The sequence below is a fragment of the Marmota monax genome, unplaced genomic scaffold, assembly GCF_021218885.2.
Source record: "Marmota monax isolate L192 unplaced genomic scaffold, Marmota_monax_Labrador192_F-V1.1 WCK01_AAM20220418_F8-fsc00320, whole genome shotgun sequence".
Classification (NCBI taxonomy): domain Eukaryota; kingdom Metazoa; phylum Chordata; class Mammalia; order Rodentia; family Sciuridae; genus Marmota; species Marmota monax.
The window spans coordinates 154427-173594 of NW_026694783.1; the positions used below are offsets into that span (position 1 = coordinate 154427).

The 19168-nt window shown below is 43.3% G+C and overlaps 3 protein-coding genes across 5 annotated transcripts; 2 read left to right on the forward strand and 1 right to left on the reverse strand.

The window, feature by feature from the left end:
* Nucleotides 1-1238: 1238 nt before the first annotated feature.
* On the reverse strand, nt 1239-11110 carry LOC124079949 (gonadotropin-releasing hormone II receptor). Its single transcript, XM_046425798.2, has 3 exons — nt 10601-11110; nt 7558-7768; nt 1239-6846 (listed from the first exon to the last, which is right to left on the reverse strand). The coding sequence occupies exons 1-3, from the start codon at nt 11108-11110 to the stop codon at nt 6437-6439; spliced, it is 1131 nt and encodes a 376-aa protein (XP_046281754.1). The 3' UTR covers nt 1239-6436.
* Nucleotides 4528-6159, forward strand: Rbm8a (RNA binding motif protein 8A). 2 transcript variants are annotated; one of them, XM_046425801.2, is made up of 6 exons: nt 4528-4660; nt 4914-4973; nt 5077-5154; nt 5297-5433; nt 5712-5848; nt 5958-6159. In XM_046425801.2, exons 1-6 carry the CDS (start codon nt 4594-4596, stop codon nt 6001-6003), a joined length of 525 nt encoding a protein of 174 aa, XP_046281757.1. In that variant the 5' UTR covers nt 4528-4593; the 3' UTR covers nt 6004-6159. The 2 variants fall into 2 exon arrangements, with proteins under 2 accessions (XP_046281757.1, XP_046281758.1); XM_046425802.2 differs by having other exon boundaries at nt 5080-5154.
* A 606-nt stretch (nt 11111-11716) lies between the features above and the next one.
* Pex11b (peroxisomal biogenesis factor 11 beta) lies at nt 11717-19103 on the forward strand. Of its 2 annotated transcripts, XM_058573031.1 has the most exons (5): nt 11775-11855; nt 12288-12464; nt 12583-12698; nt 13024-13225; nt 17927-19103. In XM_058573031.1, exons 1-5 carry the CDS (start codon nt 11800-11802, stop codon nt 18333-18335), a joined length of 960 nt encoding a protein of 319 aa, XP_058429014.1. In that variant the 5' UTR covers nt 11775-11799; the 3' UTR covers nt 18336-19103. The 2 variants fall into 2 exon arrangements, with proteins under 2 accessions (XP_046281755.1, XP_058429014.1); XM_046425799.2 differs by lacking the exon at nt 12288-12464 and having other exon boundaries at nt 11717-11855.
* The last annotated feature ends 65 nt before the right edge of the window (nt 19104-19168 follow it).

The following is a 19168-nucleotide window of genomic DNA, read 5'->3' on the forward strand; positions in this document are numbered from 1 at the left end:
ATTAGTCTTCAATAATTATGCTTTTATCTGAATTTATAGTAGAAAAATATTGGTTTTCACTTATGGAAGTAATATTAAAATTTCCTGTTGGTGTAAATTTGTGTTTACAAAAGCCTATTTAAGGAAGAATAGTAAGCAAAAATAATATAGGGACTACCTGCAAATATTAAAAATCATGAGTACTCAAAAAATATTTGAAGTAGAGAAATTTGTTTATAGGAAAAATTTCAAAATACTTAGTATGGCAATTTGACCCTAAACTATGCCTCCAGACAGACTTATTTCCCAGTCACATAGCATCAGGCATACAGAATGTCTTTGGGGGGGGGGAGGCAAAGAGGTTTATTATACTGATGACTAATGCAATCCACAGTGAAATTATAGTACACATAAATATTTATGTCCTGTGTAACACAGCATGAAAATGCTAGAATGCAAATGGTTGAAAGTCAAAGAAAAATGCCAGAACTCTAGTCAAAATGGAAGATGTTAACACATCTGCCCTAACTCTATTTTATTCAGAAAAGGGCTAGGGGAGAAAGCAAAATATAAAGTAGGAGACCGGCTGATAAATAAAATCATAAAAATCAATGACAGAGAGACTTTGAATAAATACACAAGATAAATTAATATTTAATTACTTAGTGTTCATGTTCACTAAAAAAACAATTTTTACTATATACTGAACATTGAACTCGATTGGGGGGTGCTTGATATACCTTTTTTATGATAAATAATGGATTTTTTTTTCAAAATCGATCTTATTCTAGGCGACAAGGAGACCTCTAATGATTTCAAAAAGCAGAAATCAGTACAAGCGACATTTCTTAGACATAATGCACAATGCAATAAACCTATAAACTAATAACACAAATTAAAAGAACAATAACACAACTCAATGCTTGAAAATTGTTATGGTCTGTATCTTAAATGTCTCTAAAGGCTCAGGGGTTAAAAACTTGGGTCTCTGGCCTGTGATGCTATCCTAAGTGGTGGAACACTTAGGAAATGGGGCCCCGAGCAAGGAACTGAGGTTATTGTGAGGTAGGAATGAAAAGAAATAAAAGAGAGATAGAAAGAGGACAAAAGGGAAGGAAAAATAGACTGCAACTTTAATCTGGAAGCATTTTGCTAAAGTTTCTCAGACATTTTTTTTTCTCCCCAGGCTGGTTTTTTCCCTTAGGCTTGTAACTCCCAATTTTGAGAGACCTATAAATTTTTTTTTTTTTTTTGACAGAGAGAGAGAGAGAGAGAGAGAGAGAGAGAGAGAGAGAGAGAGAAGATTTAATATTTTTTAGTTTTTGGCAGACACAGCATCTTTATTTGTATGTGGTGCTGAGGATCAAACCCAGCGCCATGTGCATGCCAAGCAACCATGCTACCACTTGAGCCACATCCCCAGCCCCAATCAATCTTTTTTAAAAACGTATTTATTTTTTAGTTGTAGTTGGACACAATACCTTTTTTTTATTTACTTACTTTTAAGTGGTGCTGAGGATCGAACCCAGGTCCTTGCACATATGAGGCAAGTGCTCTACCACTGAGCCACAGTCCCAACCAACCCCAAGAGATCTATAAATCTTAAAGTTACTGTAAATTGACTCAAAAACCTTAGTTACTGTAAATTCATTCTTAATGAAAATTGCTCTGACACTGTTATTTAGCCTATGTAACATACTAGTACATGTATTTTTAGAATAAATAAAGGGAGATTCAATATTTTAAGACACCTATAACATAGCTACATTCCCAACATCATCTATTGATTAGATAAAGGAAACATCGACCTGAAGATCCTGAGAATGGCCAGACCACCAAAAACCATCTTGTTATCACCAGGCCAGAACCATCCACAGGCCACCACCCTGTACTCATACCTTACAAAGTTTCCCCCTCAAAGAAGAGCCCAAGACTGCTGCTCACTCTCTGAGAATGTCTACCTTCACCTTTCACTTACTAACAATGCTCTTCCTTTTTGCTAAAACTTAATGGGTCATTATGTTATTTTCTGTGACATTGTCACAGGAGAGTAGGAACCTGAAGCTCCAAACCTCTGTAGATGTGTCCTGACAAGAGGAAATCTAAAGTTAGACACAAAAAACCAGTAGGAGAATTTTCTTATAAAGGAAAATAAAGTGACAGTAAAGTAAAATTCAAGTACAGAACATCCTCCTTCTCTCTCTCTCTCTCTCTCATCCATATTCTTTTGGGTCTTCATTTCTCCTACAGATAATAGGTAGTTTGCTGAGGAATGTGACAAATCTTATTCACTTAAGTCAGGCAGTGGAGAGAGAGAGAGAGAGAGAGAGAGATCCAAGCAGAGAACAACAAAAGAAACAATGCTGCCCCCAAATTTATTGCTGTTTGACATTTGTTAGAACTGGGTTCCACCTTCTGTAGTCTTTACCAATCAGCAGTTTTCCTTCTCCTTGCCATTTGATATTTATCCATTCATGAAGTATGTACCATATACCCACTAAGAGCCTGGCACTGGGATAAACTTGCAGATATAATTCTAAGCATCTCTGCCAAAAGGATTACAAGCTACTGGGGAAAAAAAAGAGGCAATACACAAGGTTGAAAGTCAACAAGATAATTAAAGATTCTGGTTTAAGTTCTGTGAAGGAAATAAAACAGACTTAAGTCCTAGAAGGATGAAAACCCCTTTGGTGCCTGGTGTAGTGGCACACACCTGTAATCCCAGCAATTTGGGAGGCTACGGCAGGAGAATCACAAATTCAAAGCCAGCTTCAGCAACTTATTTAGGCCCTAAGCAACTTAGTGAGAGCCTTCTTCAAAATAAAACATAAAAGGGCTGGGGATACGCCTCAGTGGTTAAGCACCCCTGGGTTCAATTCCAGTACCACAAAGAAAAGAGAGAAAACCCCTTAGTGACAGTAGTATTCAGACCTAAAGAATGAGGTTGAGCCAGCCATGTGAAGGGCTGGAGGAAAAGCATCAGGAACAGAAAGTTGCAAATGCCCAGAGATGAGTTAAGGGATAGTATAGGAAGGGCTTAGTGGGTGAGGGAGAATCTCAGGTGACAAAACTGGAGACATAGGGACAGTTAGCTATGTAAGTTTTAATTTTAGTCTAAGTGCAACAAAATCAACGGAAGGACTTTTAAAGTAGGAATGTAACCAGATGACTTTTAAAGATTAGACTATGTAATGTATACAACTGTTTTTCCTGGAAAACTACTCATCTCCAAAGGCCCAGTTAAAATGCTAAACCCTCTTAGTTCCAGAAACGTTCTTGATACTGCCATTATGATAGCAGTTATCACTTTCATAATGTACTATATATAGTGAGTGCTATCAATGCAATTATTTATCCTCTTGCCAGCACTTCTTCTAATATTAGATACACATATAGGCATAACTATTTGATTAATAAGTGAATCTGCAGCCTGCTATTGCTGAAGGTGTACATAAGGATTCCAGAACTTGGGGGCAATATAGGTTTTACTTCAACTCCTAGGTGTTTGAAGGTAGAACACCTGTTCCATCATCAAAGAACTAAAGCCATTATTTTATTTAAGGCCATGCCTTTCCTTCCTTAATTTCCAGAGGGTGGCAGGGAGCGTTTGAAAGATATATCCTAAAAAAAAAAAAAATTATCCAGGCACGGTTAGCCCACTACTGTAATCCCAGAGACTCCGGAGGCTGGCAGGAGGATTAAGTATGCGGATGGCCTCAGCAATTTAGCAAGATCTGTCTCCAAATAAAAAGTAAAAAGGGGTCTGAGGAGGTATTTCAGTGGTAAAGTGCCCCTGGTTTCATCCCCTACAGCCGGGTTTCAACCGCAGCCTTGTGTGTTGGTTTTCTTGGGAAGAAATTCGGGGCTGGCGGTCCGTTCTGGGAGGTGTTTTGTTTCTGTTTTTTTTTTTTTTTGTTGTTGTTGTTGTTGTTGGTCCAGGGACGAACCCAGGGCCGTTTAGCCACTGAGCCCCATCCCCAGCCCTTTTTATGACTTACTTAGAGACAGGGTTTCACCGAGTTGTTCAGGGCCCCGCTAAGTTGCTGAAGCTGGGTCCCAACTTGTGATCCTCCAGCCTCAGCCTCCGGCCTGGGGCAGCTAAACTTTTTCTGCGGGGTGGGATGTAATTCCCGGGTCCCGCACCTGCTAGGCCAGCGCGCTACCGCCGAGCTACCTCCCCAGCCCTGATCTGAACCTCGTCTCTTTTCTTTTTAAGGCTTCTATCATGGATGGGGTGCTTCTCAGAACAGGGTACAGGCCTACAACTTTTAAGATAAAAAAACTTTTAAATTCTTCCATTTCCTACTTTGCAATGAAAGCTGCCCTTCAGCAAGGAATTAGGCCCGGTCTCAAGATTAAACGGAAGCCATTGACGCCTCCTAGTTTGTCCCTGCCAACGCAGCTGGTCTCGGCTCGTGACCTGCCAAGATGGCTACCAAATGCTTCCGGCATCTTTTTGAACTAGGCCCGCCCTTCGTGCGTATTTTTACCGCGCCGAGGGCGGGACTTAAAGATGGGCTGTGATTGGTCAGCTTGGCGACCTTTCCCCTCTGCGACAGCCTGCCGAGGTGCCTAGTTCCCGGCGGTCCGGACGAGCGCTAGTACAGAGGCAAGATGGCTGACGTGCTGGATCTTCATGAGGCCGGAGGCGAGGATTTCGCCATGGATGAGGATGGGGACGGTGAGGACAGTGGAGGCGGCTACGGGAAGCGGGGAAGGTGCGAGAGAAGAGTGTAACAGGAAAAAGGTCCTGGGGCGGACGGATGGGAGCGGGGAGTGCGGTCTCGGTGAGAGACTCCTCCCCCTTCGGAAGGAACGGGCCGGGCCGGGCCGGGCCGGGAGGGGACAGCCTGGCGGCGGCTTAGGCTCTCGGCGTGGTGGGATACAGTTGTCATAAATGACTGTTACCCATCCTTTCTCCTCTGGGGCTTCAGAGAGTATCCACAAACTTAAAGAAAAAGCGAAGAAAAGGAAGGGCCGCGGCTTTGGTTCAGGTGAGTGTGGGGACTTGAGGTCGAGAGGCTTGTCGGCGGGAGCGGAGTTGGAGCCCCCGGACTCCGGGGAGAGCCTCCGGTGATCTGGTTGTGTTCTCTATAGAAGAGGGGTCCCGAGCGCGGATGCGAGAGGATTATGACAGTGTGGAGCAGGACGGCGACGAGCCGGGACCACAACGCTGTGAGTAAGGTGGAGCCTGCGGAGAGCGTGTCTGTGGGCAGTTGAAACCCGAGCTCCCCGACATGAGACTCACTCCGGAGTCTGCACTTACTGCTTTCCCCAGTCCCAGGCGCGCATACAGCCACCCTTTCTTCCCCAACAGCTGTTGAAGGCTGGATTCTCTTTGTCACTGGAGTCCATGAGGAAGCCACTGAAGAAGACATTCATGACAAATTTGCAGAATATGGCGAAATAAAAAACATCCACCTTAACCTGGATAGGCGCACAGGATACCTGAAGGTATCTTAAGCGACCCTTTATTGCCTTCCTTTCCCCTTAGCCTTGGTGGTTCTGTTTGCTGCGATTCAAATAAAATGACATAGGAAATTGATTTTGTTGGACAAAGAGACGGAGACAAACAAAACAGACACCTGTGTACAGTAGGGACATACGATGTACAGTCATTGTGTAAAGCTTTTAGATTCTTCTGTTTAAGTATGAATTTATATTTGAGGATGAGGATACTTGATGCTTGGTGAAACAGGAAGGTTTTAACATCTTACTTTTCACTTACTCAGGGTTATACTCTAGTTGAATATGAAACATACAAAGAGGCTCAGGCTGCTATGGAAGGACTCAATGGCCAGGATTTGATGGGACAGCAGATCAGCGTAGATTGGTGTTTTGTTCGAGGTCCACCCAAAGGCAAGAGAAGGTAAAATGGAGAGGGCAAACACTGTTGGTGAAGGGAACATGAATAAAACTGAACAAGGACATTTTATTATATCCTATGATGAATTCCCTGCCTTCCTCTTTTTTCCTAGAGGTGGCCGAAGGCGCAGCAGGAGTCCAGACCGGAGACGTCGTTGACAGTTCCTCTCTTGTCCAGGTGGTCTCTCCAAGATTCCATTTGGCTATGCAAGCCGTCAACAAATAGGGCTGAAGTGGAACTCACTCTGTTTATATTTAAACTGTTATCCTGTTTACTGTTTCTTTTGAGTCATGAATAAATGTCCCTTTTTAGTTTTTGGTTTTCTACATTTAAAATTACTTTCATGTTCTAGTAGTGAAGCTCTGATGAACTATTTACAGTAAGGCAATATGGGTCATTGTGGAGATACTTCTATTAAGGATTGAATTCTGTGAGTTTCTGCTTTAGACATAGTCTCAAGTCTCAGGTCAAAACACAGATCTTCTCAGCACTTCTTTTGTTGGAAGCTAAAAAAGCAGGGGCAGCAGAGATGTTCTTAGGGTATTGGAGAGTAATGACTATTCTTTATACTCCGTTGTAAGAAAATGGATGTTATAGGAATGTCTCTTTTGTTTCTCCTCTTCTTGATGTCACATTTGTTTGCATTTTCAGCTGTCTGAGGGTTTTACTCTCGTGTTGGGGCATTCTCCCAGACCCTCCTTCCTGGGAGGAGTCTTTACTGAGTGTTTGGTGCCCTCTCCGGCAGCCGAGGGTGAAGGCTCCATAGAGGAGAGGATCCAAAGGAGCATTGAGAAGGCCAAAGAGGAAAAGGATATGGCTGAGGCTGGGAGGGACTTCGGTTAGCATGGTGGGGGAGAACCAGTACCACAGACCCAGTAGGTAATAAGGTGTCCAGCAGAGGATGAAGGTCAGTAAAACAAGGAGGGCCAGTCGCAGGGCCCGAAGACGAACACGGGGGCGAGTGTCTAAGGAGCGGCGTAGGGTAAATTCATCAGCAGGGGCTGGGAATTTAGAAAATATACTGAAATTCAGAACTACTCAGCTTCTGAACTGAGTGTAGGGTGAATTGATGGAAGGGCAGTCAGTGAAATGGAACCCTCACAACCAAGGAAGAGAATGATGTAAAACCTTTTACCCTCCCCAACCTGGCACTATCTGATCACCTTCTAGACATGACAGACATGCTTGAGAAAAGGTGTTTTTGTTTGTGATATGGGGATTGAATCTAGAGCTTCCTGCATACTAGGAAAGTACTTTAATCACAGAAATACATACCCAGACCTTCTTGTAAATTATATTTTAAGACAGGGTCTCACTAAATTGGCCAAGCTGGCCTCAAACTTGTCTTAGTAGCTGGGATTACAGGCATTTGCCACTATGATGGTGAGAGATTAGATTGTTTTCGTGAGAGGTTTTGGTTTGAGATGCTGTTAGGTGAAGCTACCAGGTCTACAGGTCGACTTGAGGATGTTAAATAATAAAGAACACTGATGATCTTTTTCTCTAATTTCTGCCTAGTTTACTCAACTGAATTAGAGGCAGTTTAGAATTGAAGGCATTCAATAAAGCTTATCTCCAGTGTCAGGTGCTAGAGATATGGTTAGCATCTTACTTTGGTTTAGTGGCTGATATACAGCTGTTAGGTAGATAAATAAATGAAGCTAGAGGCAACAGTTCTGGGCATAGGACTAGGGCCTGGGAATTGGTCTCACCCTGGCTCCCCTTTCTGGTTCGTGGACTGGACACACTGAGGACAATGCGGCTATAACAGATGGCCATGGCAGTTAGTGGCAGCAGAAAGAGGCAGCAGAAGGTGAAGAGGTTATAGGTGGTCTCTTGCCATTGAGCCTTGAAGCTGCCTTTGGTGACACACTGAGTGAAGGGGACTGGGCCAGCTCGGCGGACAGTATGGAACAGGAACAGCTGGAATGAAGTTGAGACTATTAGAACTGGTTCCCAAACAATCCAACCTACTCACCTGTGTCACAATAGCTCCTCCCAATTAATCGTTATTAATTCCAGGAGGAATAGTACAGCACTGGGTAGTAGTTCATCCATCATACCACTTTAAAATGGTGAGAAATGTATCTTGAAAATGCCTGTCTCCCTTAAGCTTGAATAGGGTGCTTAGCATGCAACTTGTTAAAATCCTGGAACTTAAGAGAATCCTGCCTTTTCAAATACTAGCTTAACACTGCACTTTATGAAAGAATGGTAACACCACCATTTTACCCTCATGGCTTTCTGCTACATTTGTGGTAAATTTTTTTTTTTCTTTTTTGGTATCGGGGGTACTTAACCACTGAGCAACATGCCCAGCCCTTTTTTGTTTTTTATTCTGCAAAGGCCTCACTAAGTTGCTGAGGCTGTTTTTGAACTTGTGATCCTCCTGCCTTGGCAGTTTAATATTTTCCAAATCCTATTGACTGCCCCTCCTCCCTTTGGTAAGTTGCTGGGGTTTGGGTTGAATCATTGAACTGAATATTTTTCAGTTTACAGTTGCAGGGTTAGAATACCTTTGTTCTAGTAATGTAAATTGAGTCATTGTTTGATAAGAGGTAAGCCCAGTAGGTGTCGGATTCCTAGATACTCAGCCTTTTTTTTAGGAAAGTGAGTTCAGCAAACATGAGGAACTTTGAGAATTATGAGAAGGACTATAAAAATAGTCAAAGCCCTTGAAATTTACAAGTTTGGTCCATAGCCTTGCTTCTCCCCTTTTTTATATTTTATATGTTAACTTACCACCTACAATAGAAATATTCCTTTCAACTACTTAAAACTTGGAACTCTGAGCCTGAAAAAAAAAGGAAGTTCTAGCTATCCCTAATACTCCCTCTCTACTCTTACATCACACTATAATTTTTTAGGGAAACTAATATTTTAAATACCAAGATATGGACAGTACAGAATTTATTCAAAAGACTAATCATCATATATATATATATATATATATATATATATATATATATACACATACACATACATACATTACATACATATATATATGTCACTACAAATTTGCCATTGAAACAAAGATTGCAATTATCAGATTGCCAAACTTCAAAAAAGAATTAAATTCATTTACTATTACATCATCTTGTGCCAGCATGGATTTTCAAGGGATTCAGCCAAAGGCATAAGGTAGGTAGTGGTAGAGCCTAGACTTGGGAGGGGAAAAAAAGCAAAGTAAAAGAGTCAAACAATACAATAATAACAGTCATCCCCCACATCTAAACTTTTATTTAAACAAACCCAATTTCTATTGCCCTGTGGCAACAGGCCTCTTAATTCTCTGTGTGGTGCCAGGGAGTGAACCTATTATGTTTAGCATGTAAAGCAGGCAATCTACCACTGAGCTATATTCCTAGCCTGCAGGCTTCTTATTGTTTGGGGTGGTAAAGATCCTGTTTGAAACATCATTGGAAGATTGTGTGTGTGCCCGCGCGCCTGCGTGTGTGTCCTTTAGTACTGTACTCAGACTTTTGATAGTTAAATTTCTAATATTTGAGAATTTAAACATCAAACCTTAAATCCGACTATAATGCATTATTCCACAGAGTGAAGTCATAGACCCTTTTCGGTCTCCTGACATAGTCCTAATTCTACAGTCTCTTGGTTAGTGGTTTTTGTTTTGAAGGAATTGCTCAACATTTAGCTTTTTTCTAGATTTCTACAGAATTGAGATTGGATTAACCAGTACTCAAATTTGGATGCTCCCCTGTTTACAGTTTTAACACCCATTCTATAGTAAAGCCAGAGTAAAAAATTACAAAACCGATTATGTCATTCTTCTTTTACCTTAGTGTTTCCACTGCTCTCAGAATAAAATATGAATTTAGTACTTCCCTGAGTAGCAACCTCTTGGGATCCTCCACCCTCCATCTTCAGCATTTTTCCTTTTTTTTAACCTGTTTAATACCTTTCTATTTTTCAAGAATTAAATTTTTCAGACTGCAAAAGTTGGTCAGACACTCGTCATTGTTCTTTAACTCTTTACCTTTAGCATAACACTTTTGACTGTACACTCTAGTGTAATAGCCCAATTTGTCTCCTGCATGAGTCTCTATCTATCTATCTATCTATCTATCTTTCTATCTATCTATCTATCTTTTTGGTCCTGAGGATTGAACCCCGGGGCTTTACCACTGAGCTACATCCCCAGTGCTTTTATTTCTTTTAATTTGAGCCAGGGTCTTGCTAAATTGCTGAGGCTGGCCTTGAAATTCTGATCCTCCTGCCTCTACCTCCTGAGTCATTGGGATTACAAGCATGTTCCATCACATCGGGCTATAAGTTTTCTGAAGACAGGACTTTTGTTGCTATATCCTTAGCATTTGAGTATCAAGAGATGACATGTATTTTTTTGAATCTGTGAATGAATATCTCCAAGTTTTACCCAAAGCCCCTGACTTCCCTCCTCTTGGTAGATTCCCATGTTTCCTCCCTGCCCTAGAGTTTTTCTGCACCAATCTCCTGAAGGAGGTGGAAACGGTAAGCTGCACAGAGGTGGAAGCCATGCTCAGTAAAGCAAACCTAAAGGAAGAGGCCCCTATAATGGGGTAGTGCTTTTCAAAAGTAGGCTTTTACCAGATGTAAATTAACGTGCAAACGATCTTAACTTGCCCAAGAGATAAGAGGCTCCCCCAAGGAAGATTAATGGCTAATGTGGCCAATGGCACTCTTTTTTGACACCCAAGGCTCATAAAATGTAATCAAATTCTCGTCCGGCCCAGCCCCGATTCCCAAGTCACTCACCTGGGGCAAGGCAAGCAGGAAACTAAGTCCCCAGGCTATTCCCAGAAGTTTCTTTGCACCTGAGCGGGGTCCAAGCGGGTTGAGTACTGCTGCCTGGCGGTCAAGTCCTATGACTACAGGCAGGAAAGCTGCAGCATACATGGCCATTAGTTTCAGGAACATAAGTGTCCGACATGCGATGTCCCCAGCCAGCCACTGAACGGTAATATTCCAGGTAGCATCTAGGGGCATAACCACAAAAGTGACCAGCAAGTCGGCAGCTGCCAAATGGGCGAAGAGTCGCCGGACGGGGGAGGGTCGGCGCTGGCTGGATTGCCGCCGTGTCACAGACCACAGCACGGCCAAGTTACCGCCAGCTGAAGAAACAAAGAGCACAACGGTGACCCCCACTCGGACCTTGGCTGCAGCTGAGAAAGTGGGTAGCTCTGAGTCTTCCAGCTCCACTCCTGATCCCGCCCATATCTCCTCCCCCACTGCTGACCCGCGAGGGGTGCCATTGCCAGCAGACATGGTGGCCTGGAAGGGAAGGCTGGGGAGGAGGAAGTGGGGTCTGCAGCAGTGAGCTCTGGTCGCTGGCTGATTCTTCGCTCGCCTTTTCAGGACCTGAAGAGGGCTACTGCGGATGTCGTCCACTAAAGGCTCTGTCCCTTGAGACGCTCTATCTGTGCTGGAGGACACCAAGAACCTGGTGCTAATCACGCCCTTTCCCACTTGGACAGTTCGATCAGTCAGGACCTCGTACTGCCAAGACCTCTGTAGCGCCTAGACTGCTGGACTCGGCTGGAGCGTCGCGTGCACGCGGCAGTGTGCGCGCGTGGGGCGGTCCGCGGAGTCCGCCCGCCGCGACTTCCATCCCGCGGCCAGGGCGCGCACGCTGCGGCGCCTTTCCCGTCCCGCCTGCGGGCCTCCAGGCCCCGGCCTTGGTCCTGAACACTTAGATCTCGAGGTGCTGCTGGAGGCGTGTTTAAGGGATAGAGACCATCCCATAAGGGGTCCGCTGACCGAGAAGCACCACCACACGGAAGTGTCGGCCACGAGATCAACGCTGGCGCCCTGAAATTCCGTTCCAGGGCCGGCTCCATTCGCTGTCTCGCTGATGCTGTGTGTCCCTCGCGAGGCACCGTGGGATCGCCTAGGAGGCGTGACTGGGTGCTGGGATTAGGGCGGGAGAGGACGGTGGAGGCGGGGCTGCCGCTGTCATGGACGCCTGGGTCCGCTTCAGTGCTCAGAGCCAGGCCCGGGAGCGGCTGTGTAGGTGCGGCCAAAATAGGAATAGGGAAGGGTGGGCAGAAGAACATTATCGTGAGGCGGGGGGGGGGGGTCACTGCAGGTACGGGGGTCCAAGAGGGTCAACTCCGGCTACGGGGGCCCGGACGGACAGTGAGGCACAGACTTGAGCTGGTTGTGAGGAGATGAGTCTTCTCCTACTCACAGGAAAGATGGGAAAACTGAGGCATGAGTGGGCCAGCGGGGCGGCCCCCGGGGGGTTGCTTCCACCTGTGATCAACAGTTTGCCCACTAGGCCGTGGTGGGACGCGGAGCGTTCACCCGCGGTGGACAGCGACCGGGCTTTTGCCCAGAGCCGAGGAGACGCCCGTCTCCCGGTGCCCCACCGTGCTGTCTAGGGGGCCTCGGCCCCGCTCCCTCGCGGTCTCCGCCGAGACCCTGACCCGTCTTGTCCACCTAGGAGACTGGCTGTCGGGTTTCCGCCCCTCTGCGTCGAGTGTGCACGCCGGGCGGACGCGCTCGCCGGGACCCTGCTCCTCCGGCGCCTCCGGGCCGTCAGGGCCCGAGACCCCACGCTCCAGATTACCCTTCCCAACCCTTGTCCTCTATCTGTCCCTCCCCTGCCTGGAGAGACGCGGTGAGACGTGGGCGTGTAGAGGAGGACCGCGCAGCGCTGCCTCGGTGTTTGGAGAAGCTTGGCGGGGAGGGGAGGGAGGGTCCCCGGGAGGGTCCCCCTCACTTGGCCTCTCCTGCAGGGCCGCCCAGTACGCTTGCGCGCTCCTCGGCCACGCACTGCAGAGACACGGGGCCAGCCCCGAGCTGCAGAAACAGATCCGACAACTGGAGGGCCATCTGAGCCTCGGAAGGAAGCGTAAGTGAGCCCGCCTCCGCCCTCACCTGCTCTCCCACTGACCCGCTCCTGTTTCTTAGCACCTCTCCCTCGTTTGACTTTGCACTTGTTCTCTGAATGTGCCCAACTGAGACGAGAGCAGGCATAAGGAAGTAAGGAGGGCTGAAGAGAATAGAGCGAACCTGAGAAAACTAGGACTAAAATTTGAAGTAAAGAATAATGAACTACTCTGCTCTTTTTAGAAATCGTTGTTACTATCACTTGTTCAACTTTCAGCTCTCTTTGTTGTGTGTTTTGTTTCTGACTCCACTTCCAAATCCTTGTGTTCCCTTGTTATCTCCACAAGTTCTGCGCTTGGGCAACTCAGCAGACGCCCTTGAATCAGCCAAAAGAGCTGTGCACCTGTCAGACGTTGTCCTGAGATTCTGCATCACTGTTAGTCACCTCAATCGCGCCTTGTACTTTGCCTGTGACAACGTCCTATGGGCTGGAAAGTCTGGACTAGCTCCCCATGTGGATCAGGAAAAGTGGGCCCAGCGTTCATTCAGGTCTGTTACCCTTTTTTCTTGAAATACCTTTGGTAGCCTCCATACTACATAGCTTGCCTTTTAAGAGAAAAAAAAATCTCTCAGGATCTTCCCAGAGCACAGTTGTCCCTCCATATCCATGGGTTCCACAAATTCAACCAACCACAGATTGAAAATGCATCTGTATTGAACAGTCTTTTTGTCATTATTTCTTAAATAATATAGTATAGCATCTCTTTACATAGCATATACATTGTAGTAAGTATTAGAGAATGATCTAGAGTTGATTTAAAGTATGTGAGAGGATATGTATAGGTTATATGCAAATACTATGCCAGTTTAATGGAGGAACAGGGGAAAGGAAGGGAGGTGGGAATGGGAAAGACAGTAGAATGAACCAGACATAACTTTCCTATGTTTGTATATGAATACATGACCATTGTAACTCCATATCACATATAACTACAATACTTGAAAGTTATACTCCATGTATGTATGATGTGTCAAAGTACATCATTTTTTTAAGAGAGAAAGAGAGAGAATTTTTTTTTTAAGAGGGGAGAGAGAGAGAGAGAGAGAGAGATAATTTTTTTTAATATTTATTTTTCAGTTCTCGGCAGACACAACATCTTTGTTTGTATGTGGTGCTGAGGATCGAACCCGGGCCGCACGCATGGCAGGCGAGCGCGCTACCGCTTGAGCCACATCCCCAGCCCAGAGAATTTTTAATATTTATTTTTTTAGTTTTCGACAGACACAACATCTTTCTTTGTATGTGGTGCTGAGGATTGAACCCAGGCCGCACGCATGCCAGGCGTGCTACTGCTTGAGCTACATCCCCAGCCCCAAAGTACATCATTTATAACTAAAAATTAACAAAACAAAACAAAAATAATATGCCAGCTTATAAAAGGGACTTGAGCATTTGTGGAGTTTGGTAGGATTTAGGTATCCAAGGAGTGTCCTGAACCAATTCCCCAAAGGGAAACTATATACCAAAGATAGTTATATGTGTCTTAATCACTTGGTTTCAAATCTTCATTTAGATCCTAAACTGTCAGAGAAAAATAAATGTGGGCACATGGAAGACACATGCTCTTCCATGATGTAGTACCAATTCCCATGAAGTTTCCCATCTAATGGGAGAGCCATTTTAAAACAACCACTCACCTATATTTATGGAAAAGTACAGGGTGTTATGAGAGAATGTATCAAGGGGAGCTGATTTAGATTCAAGGATCAGGGAAGAATTCTTTGAGAAAGTAATATTTTAGTTCAAACTTGAAGTCTGAATAGTAGTTAGACAAAAGAAACAACAGAAAAGGTCTTTCCAAACAGAAAATTGCATATGTAGTAAATAATAAAAAGCTAGATGATGAATAGTATTGAGTAAAGGGCATAAATTCAAGTTGAGAGATAAGAGCCAGTCTTATTCAGAGCCTTTGAGGTAAGATGTTGTTGTTGTTGTTGTTATTGTTTAAATTTTATCCTACATACATATTGAAGGATTCAAAAAAGGGATTTGACATGACTTGAATTGTATTTAAAGAACATTTTGTTGTTGTTACCAGGGATTTAACCCACTGAGCCACATCCCCAACCCTTTTTTATTTTTTATTTTGAGACAAGTCTCTCTGAGTTGCTTAGGGCCTTACTAAGTTGCTGATGCTGGCTTTGAACTTGCAATTCTCCTGCTTCAGTCTCCCAAGCCATCAGGATTACAGGCATGCACCATCATGCCTGGCCAAGAACACCTATCTTGCTGTGATGTGGAAAATGGATTATAGTAAAGCAAAAGGGGAGGAGATGATCAATTGTGGGCAAGAAATGATATTGGCATGGACTAAGTGGGTGATGTGAAATATGATTTGAGAATAAAATTGGTTAAGTGCTCCTGGGTTCAATCCCTGGTACCAAAAAAAAAAAAAAAAAAATTCTTCCTGTTACAGTTGATTCCCCATCTACAGATTCAGCGAACCACAGATCAAAAAATATTAGGGGAAAAAATTGCATCTGTTTTGAACATGTATGCACTTTTTTCCTTGCCATTCTTCCTCAATATAGTATAATAATTATTTATATAGAATTTGCATTGTGTAGGTATTATAATGAATCTAGAGATGATTTAAAGTGTACAAGAGATTGTGCATAGGTTATACGCAAATACTATGCATACATTTTACATAAGAAACTTAAACTTGTGCAGATTTTGGTATCTGTAGGGATAAGGGTTCAAGAACAAATTCCCTTCAGATTCTGAGGGATAACTGTACATATCATCTCTATTTGTCTTTTGTAGGGGGACTTTTTCTTTTCTTATTCATTATATCAGCATCTTTCCATCTCTGTTTCCGCCTTGCTTTTAATCTTTCTCAGTGAGTCACAACTCCAAAATGGTTTATGATGGTGAGAGTGGAGACATTACTGGAATGATATTGAAAGGCAACTCCCTAGAAGAGTGTATATGCTATATTTATTCATTTTATTCAACAAATATTTATTAAGCTCATATTATATTGCATGCACTGGTCTAGAAACGGGGATAAAGTGGTTAAAGACAAACAAGGTCCTCCTTCCTATGGAATGTACAGTGTAATAAGGGAGACAGATCAGACAATAAGAAGAATATCAGATAATGGCAAGTGTTATGAAGAAAATTGAAATAGAATCATGTGGTAGATAGTAAATGGCTCACTGCTTTAGACTGAAGGTCAAGGAAACCCTCGCTGAAGATATAACATTTACGCTCAGACCCGAAGAGCAAAAATGAGTCAGCCATGTGAAGTTTTTCAAGAGAGAAGATTCCAGGTACAGGAAGTAGATAATACAAAGGCACTAAGACGGCAATAATCTGGATGGGATCGAAATATAGAAGGAAACCAACATAGTTGGAACATAGTGATTGAGGAAAGAATGGTTCAAGAGAGGCAGAGGCCAGATATGTTGAGTCTGGAAGCCTGTTTAAGGTATCTAAATTTTATTGTAAATGTGATAGGAAGGAAATTGTGGAACGTTTTAAGAACAGGAGTAGTGATGTGATTTATATTTATGCTAACTACTTTATGAAATGAAATTGTTGTAGGGCAAATGGCTATAGAGAGACTAGTCAAAAGATTAAAGCAGTGTTATTAAATTCAGGATATATTTTGGAGGTAGGATGATTTGTTGAGTACAGACCAATGTTGTCAGAGTGGGTTAACAATCAAAAACAAATTTTGTACTTAAGGAATTTATGATCTTAACACATTTGGCAATTACTTAAAACCTTTAGGCCTCTTTTTAAACATTTTTTTAAAAAAGAACTGGATTTAGCTGATCTATAATATGTATGTGTCTCTCCAGTAACTAAAGTTTGTTCTTTGAAAACAAGTTTGTTGCTTGCTTGCTTGCTTTATTTATTTATACATACATACATACCAGGGATTGAACCCAGTGGTGCTTAACCACTGAGCCATATTCCCAACCTTTTTAAAAAATATTTATTTTTTAGGTATAGATGGATACAACACAATGCCTTTATTTTTATATGGTGCTGAGGATCGAACCTGGGTCCCACCCGTGCTAGGGGGACACTCTACCGCTGAGCCACAATCCCAGCCCCCTTCTCAACCCTTTTTTATATTTAGAAATAAGGTCTTGCTGAGTGGCTTAGAGCCTCACTGAATTGCTGAGGCTGGTTTTAAACTCATTATCCTCCTGCCTCAGCCTCCTGAGCCACTGGGATTACAGGCATGTGTCACTGCACCCAGCCTAAGTTTGCATTATTATGGGACAAAAGTTGAATATAGTATAGGCTAAGGGGTTGCCTTAAAAGTGTAATTTCAGGTTGACCTTTAAAGATTTCATGATAATGAATTTTAAGACTGAATCTTAAGGTGCACACAAACACTTATTGGTTATAGAAAGGTAGGAGGACTTTTTCTTTTCTTATTCTTATTGGGATATACTTGACAAATGTAAGTTGTATACATTTAAGGTGTACAGCGTGATGTTTGGTATTGTACATTGTGAAATGATCACCACAATAGTCTAGTTAACATATTCTTCATTACCTCATAGTGACCTTTTTTTTTTTCCAATAGTGAAAACACTTAAGATCTACTTTCTTAGCTGGGCATGGTGGTACATGCTTGTAATCCCAACAACAACTCAGGAGGCTGAGGCAGGAACATCACAAGTTTGAGGCCAGCCTTGGCAAAGAAAGACCCTGTCTCAAAATAAAAAATTAAAAGGCTGGGGATGTAGCTCAGTGGTAAAACTCCTCTGGGTTCAATTCCCAGTATCAAAAAGGAAAAGTAAACCTTCTTAACAAATTTTAAATATATAAAACAATATTGTTGACTATAGTTCCCATGCTATATGTTAGAGCTCCAGAACTTACTCAGCTTGCATAACGGAAACTCTATACTCTTTGACAAACATCTTCCCATTTCCTCTACCCCTAAACCTCTAGCAACTGTCATTCTATTCTGTGCTTCTATGAATTAGACTGTTTAGTTTCCACATGTATGTGAGATCATGTGGTATTTATCTTTCTGTGTCTAGCTATTTCAATCAGCATAATATCCTGAAGGGAGGACATTTCTAATAGTAGATGATAACATTCACTTCTGATATTCTAATGTATAATCCCTTTGCTCTACATGAGAAGTAAATGTTTGTGTGTTGGACATGTTAAGTAGGTCTGCATGCCCTTCTGACTTTCTGCCCTGTGTATCTCAGGTACTATCTGTTTTCTCTCATCATGAATTTGAGCCGTGATGCTTATGAGATTCGCTTATTGATGGAACAAGAGTCTTCAGCTGGTAGCCGGCGAATGAAGGGTTCTGGAGGAGGAGGAGTCCCAGGAGGAATTGAACCTGGGGGACCTGGGGGCCCAGGGACTCCAGGAGGAGGCCTGCCCCAACTGGCTCTGAAGCTTCGGCTCCGGGTCCTGCTCCTGGCTCGGGTCCTTCGTGGGCATCCCCCTCTTCTGCTGGATGTGGTCAGAAATGCCTGCGATCTCTTCATTCCACTGGACAAACTAGGCCTCTGGCGTTGTGGCCCTGGGGTTGTGGGGCTTTGTGGTCTTGTGTCCTCCATCCTGTCTATTCTCACCCTAATCTGCCCCTGGCTACGACTCAAGCCCTGATGTTCTGGTATACGATAAGGAGGGGAACTAAACTAGTGAGGTGGAATTTTAGATTGCATCCCCCCCACCACCTGTACCATCCTCATTCCAATTCTACTCCTTAATTGAAATTAAAATCCAGAGATTTGGGGGTGAAGGAAGGAACTTTGGGGAAGATGAGGTGAGGACAGATGACTTGCCAATAGAATGATTCTAATACACAGCTATGCCTGAGGTTTTATTCTTTTATTTTTTTCATTGTCTGTGTCTCTTTTGATGTAATTTATCAATCTTAAGTCAATTTAAGAGTCTATCTCTGTGTATCTTTTTTACCTTCTCAGACCTCTGTCCAGAAATTTAAAATGGGATTGCTTTTTGGTAGGGGAAGTTTAAGATTTGGTTTGAAAGGTTCTAACTGCCTTTTTATTCTCAGAGAGGTAGCTCATAGCAGGTTTTCTCCTTTAAACTCAAAGTCATAATTTTTATGTTCCAGTGTTTTCTCCTATCTCTGTACCACAGGTTGATAATTTTTCTTCCTCCCTCGTATCTACCTCACCAACCTCCATTATGATTCTCTGTATCCACACCTTCAGATTTCTGCTTGCACTTGATTTCAGAGTTATGTTCCCCAGCTGCGTCTTACCCCATCTTTGCCTATCCAAATGGATGCTGTGTCTAGCATCTTGTTGTAAATACTGTACAATGATCTTTGTAAATAGCCATTGCCCATGCCCACAGTGAAGAGCAAGCCTTCGAGGTCAGCAAATTAAAGATCAGTTTGCTCATTGACATTTGGTCTGCTCCCTCATGTTCTGGTCACTCAGTGGCCCCTATTCCTGTCACTGTGGTTTGGA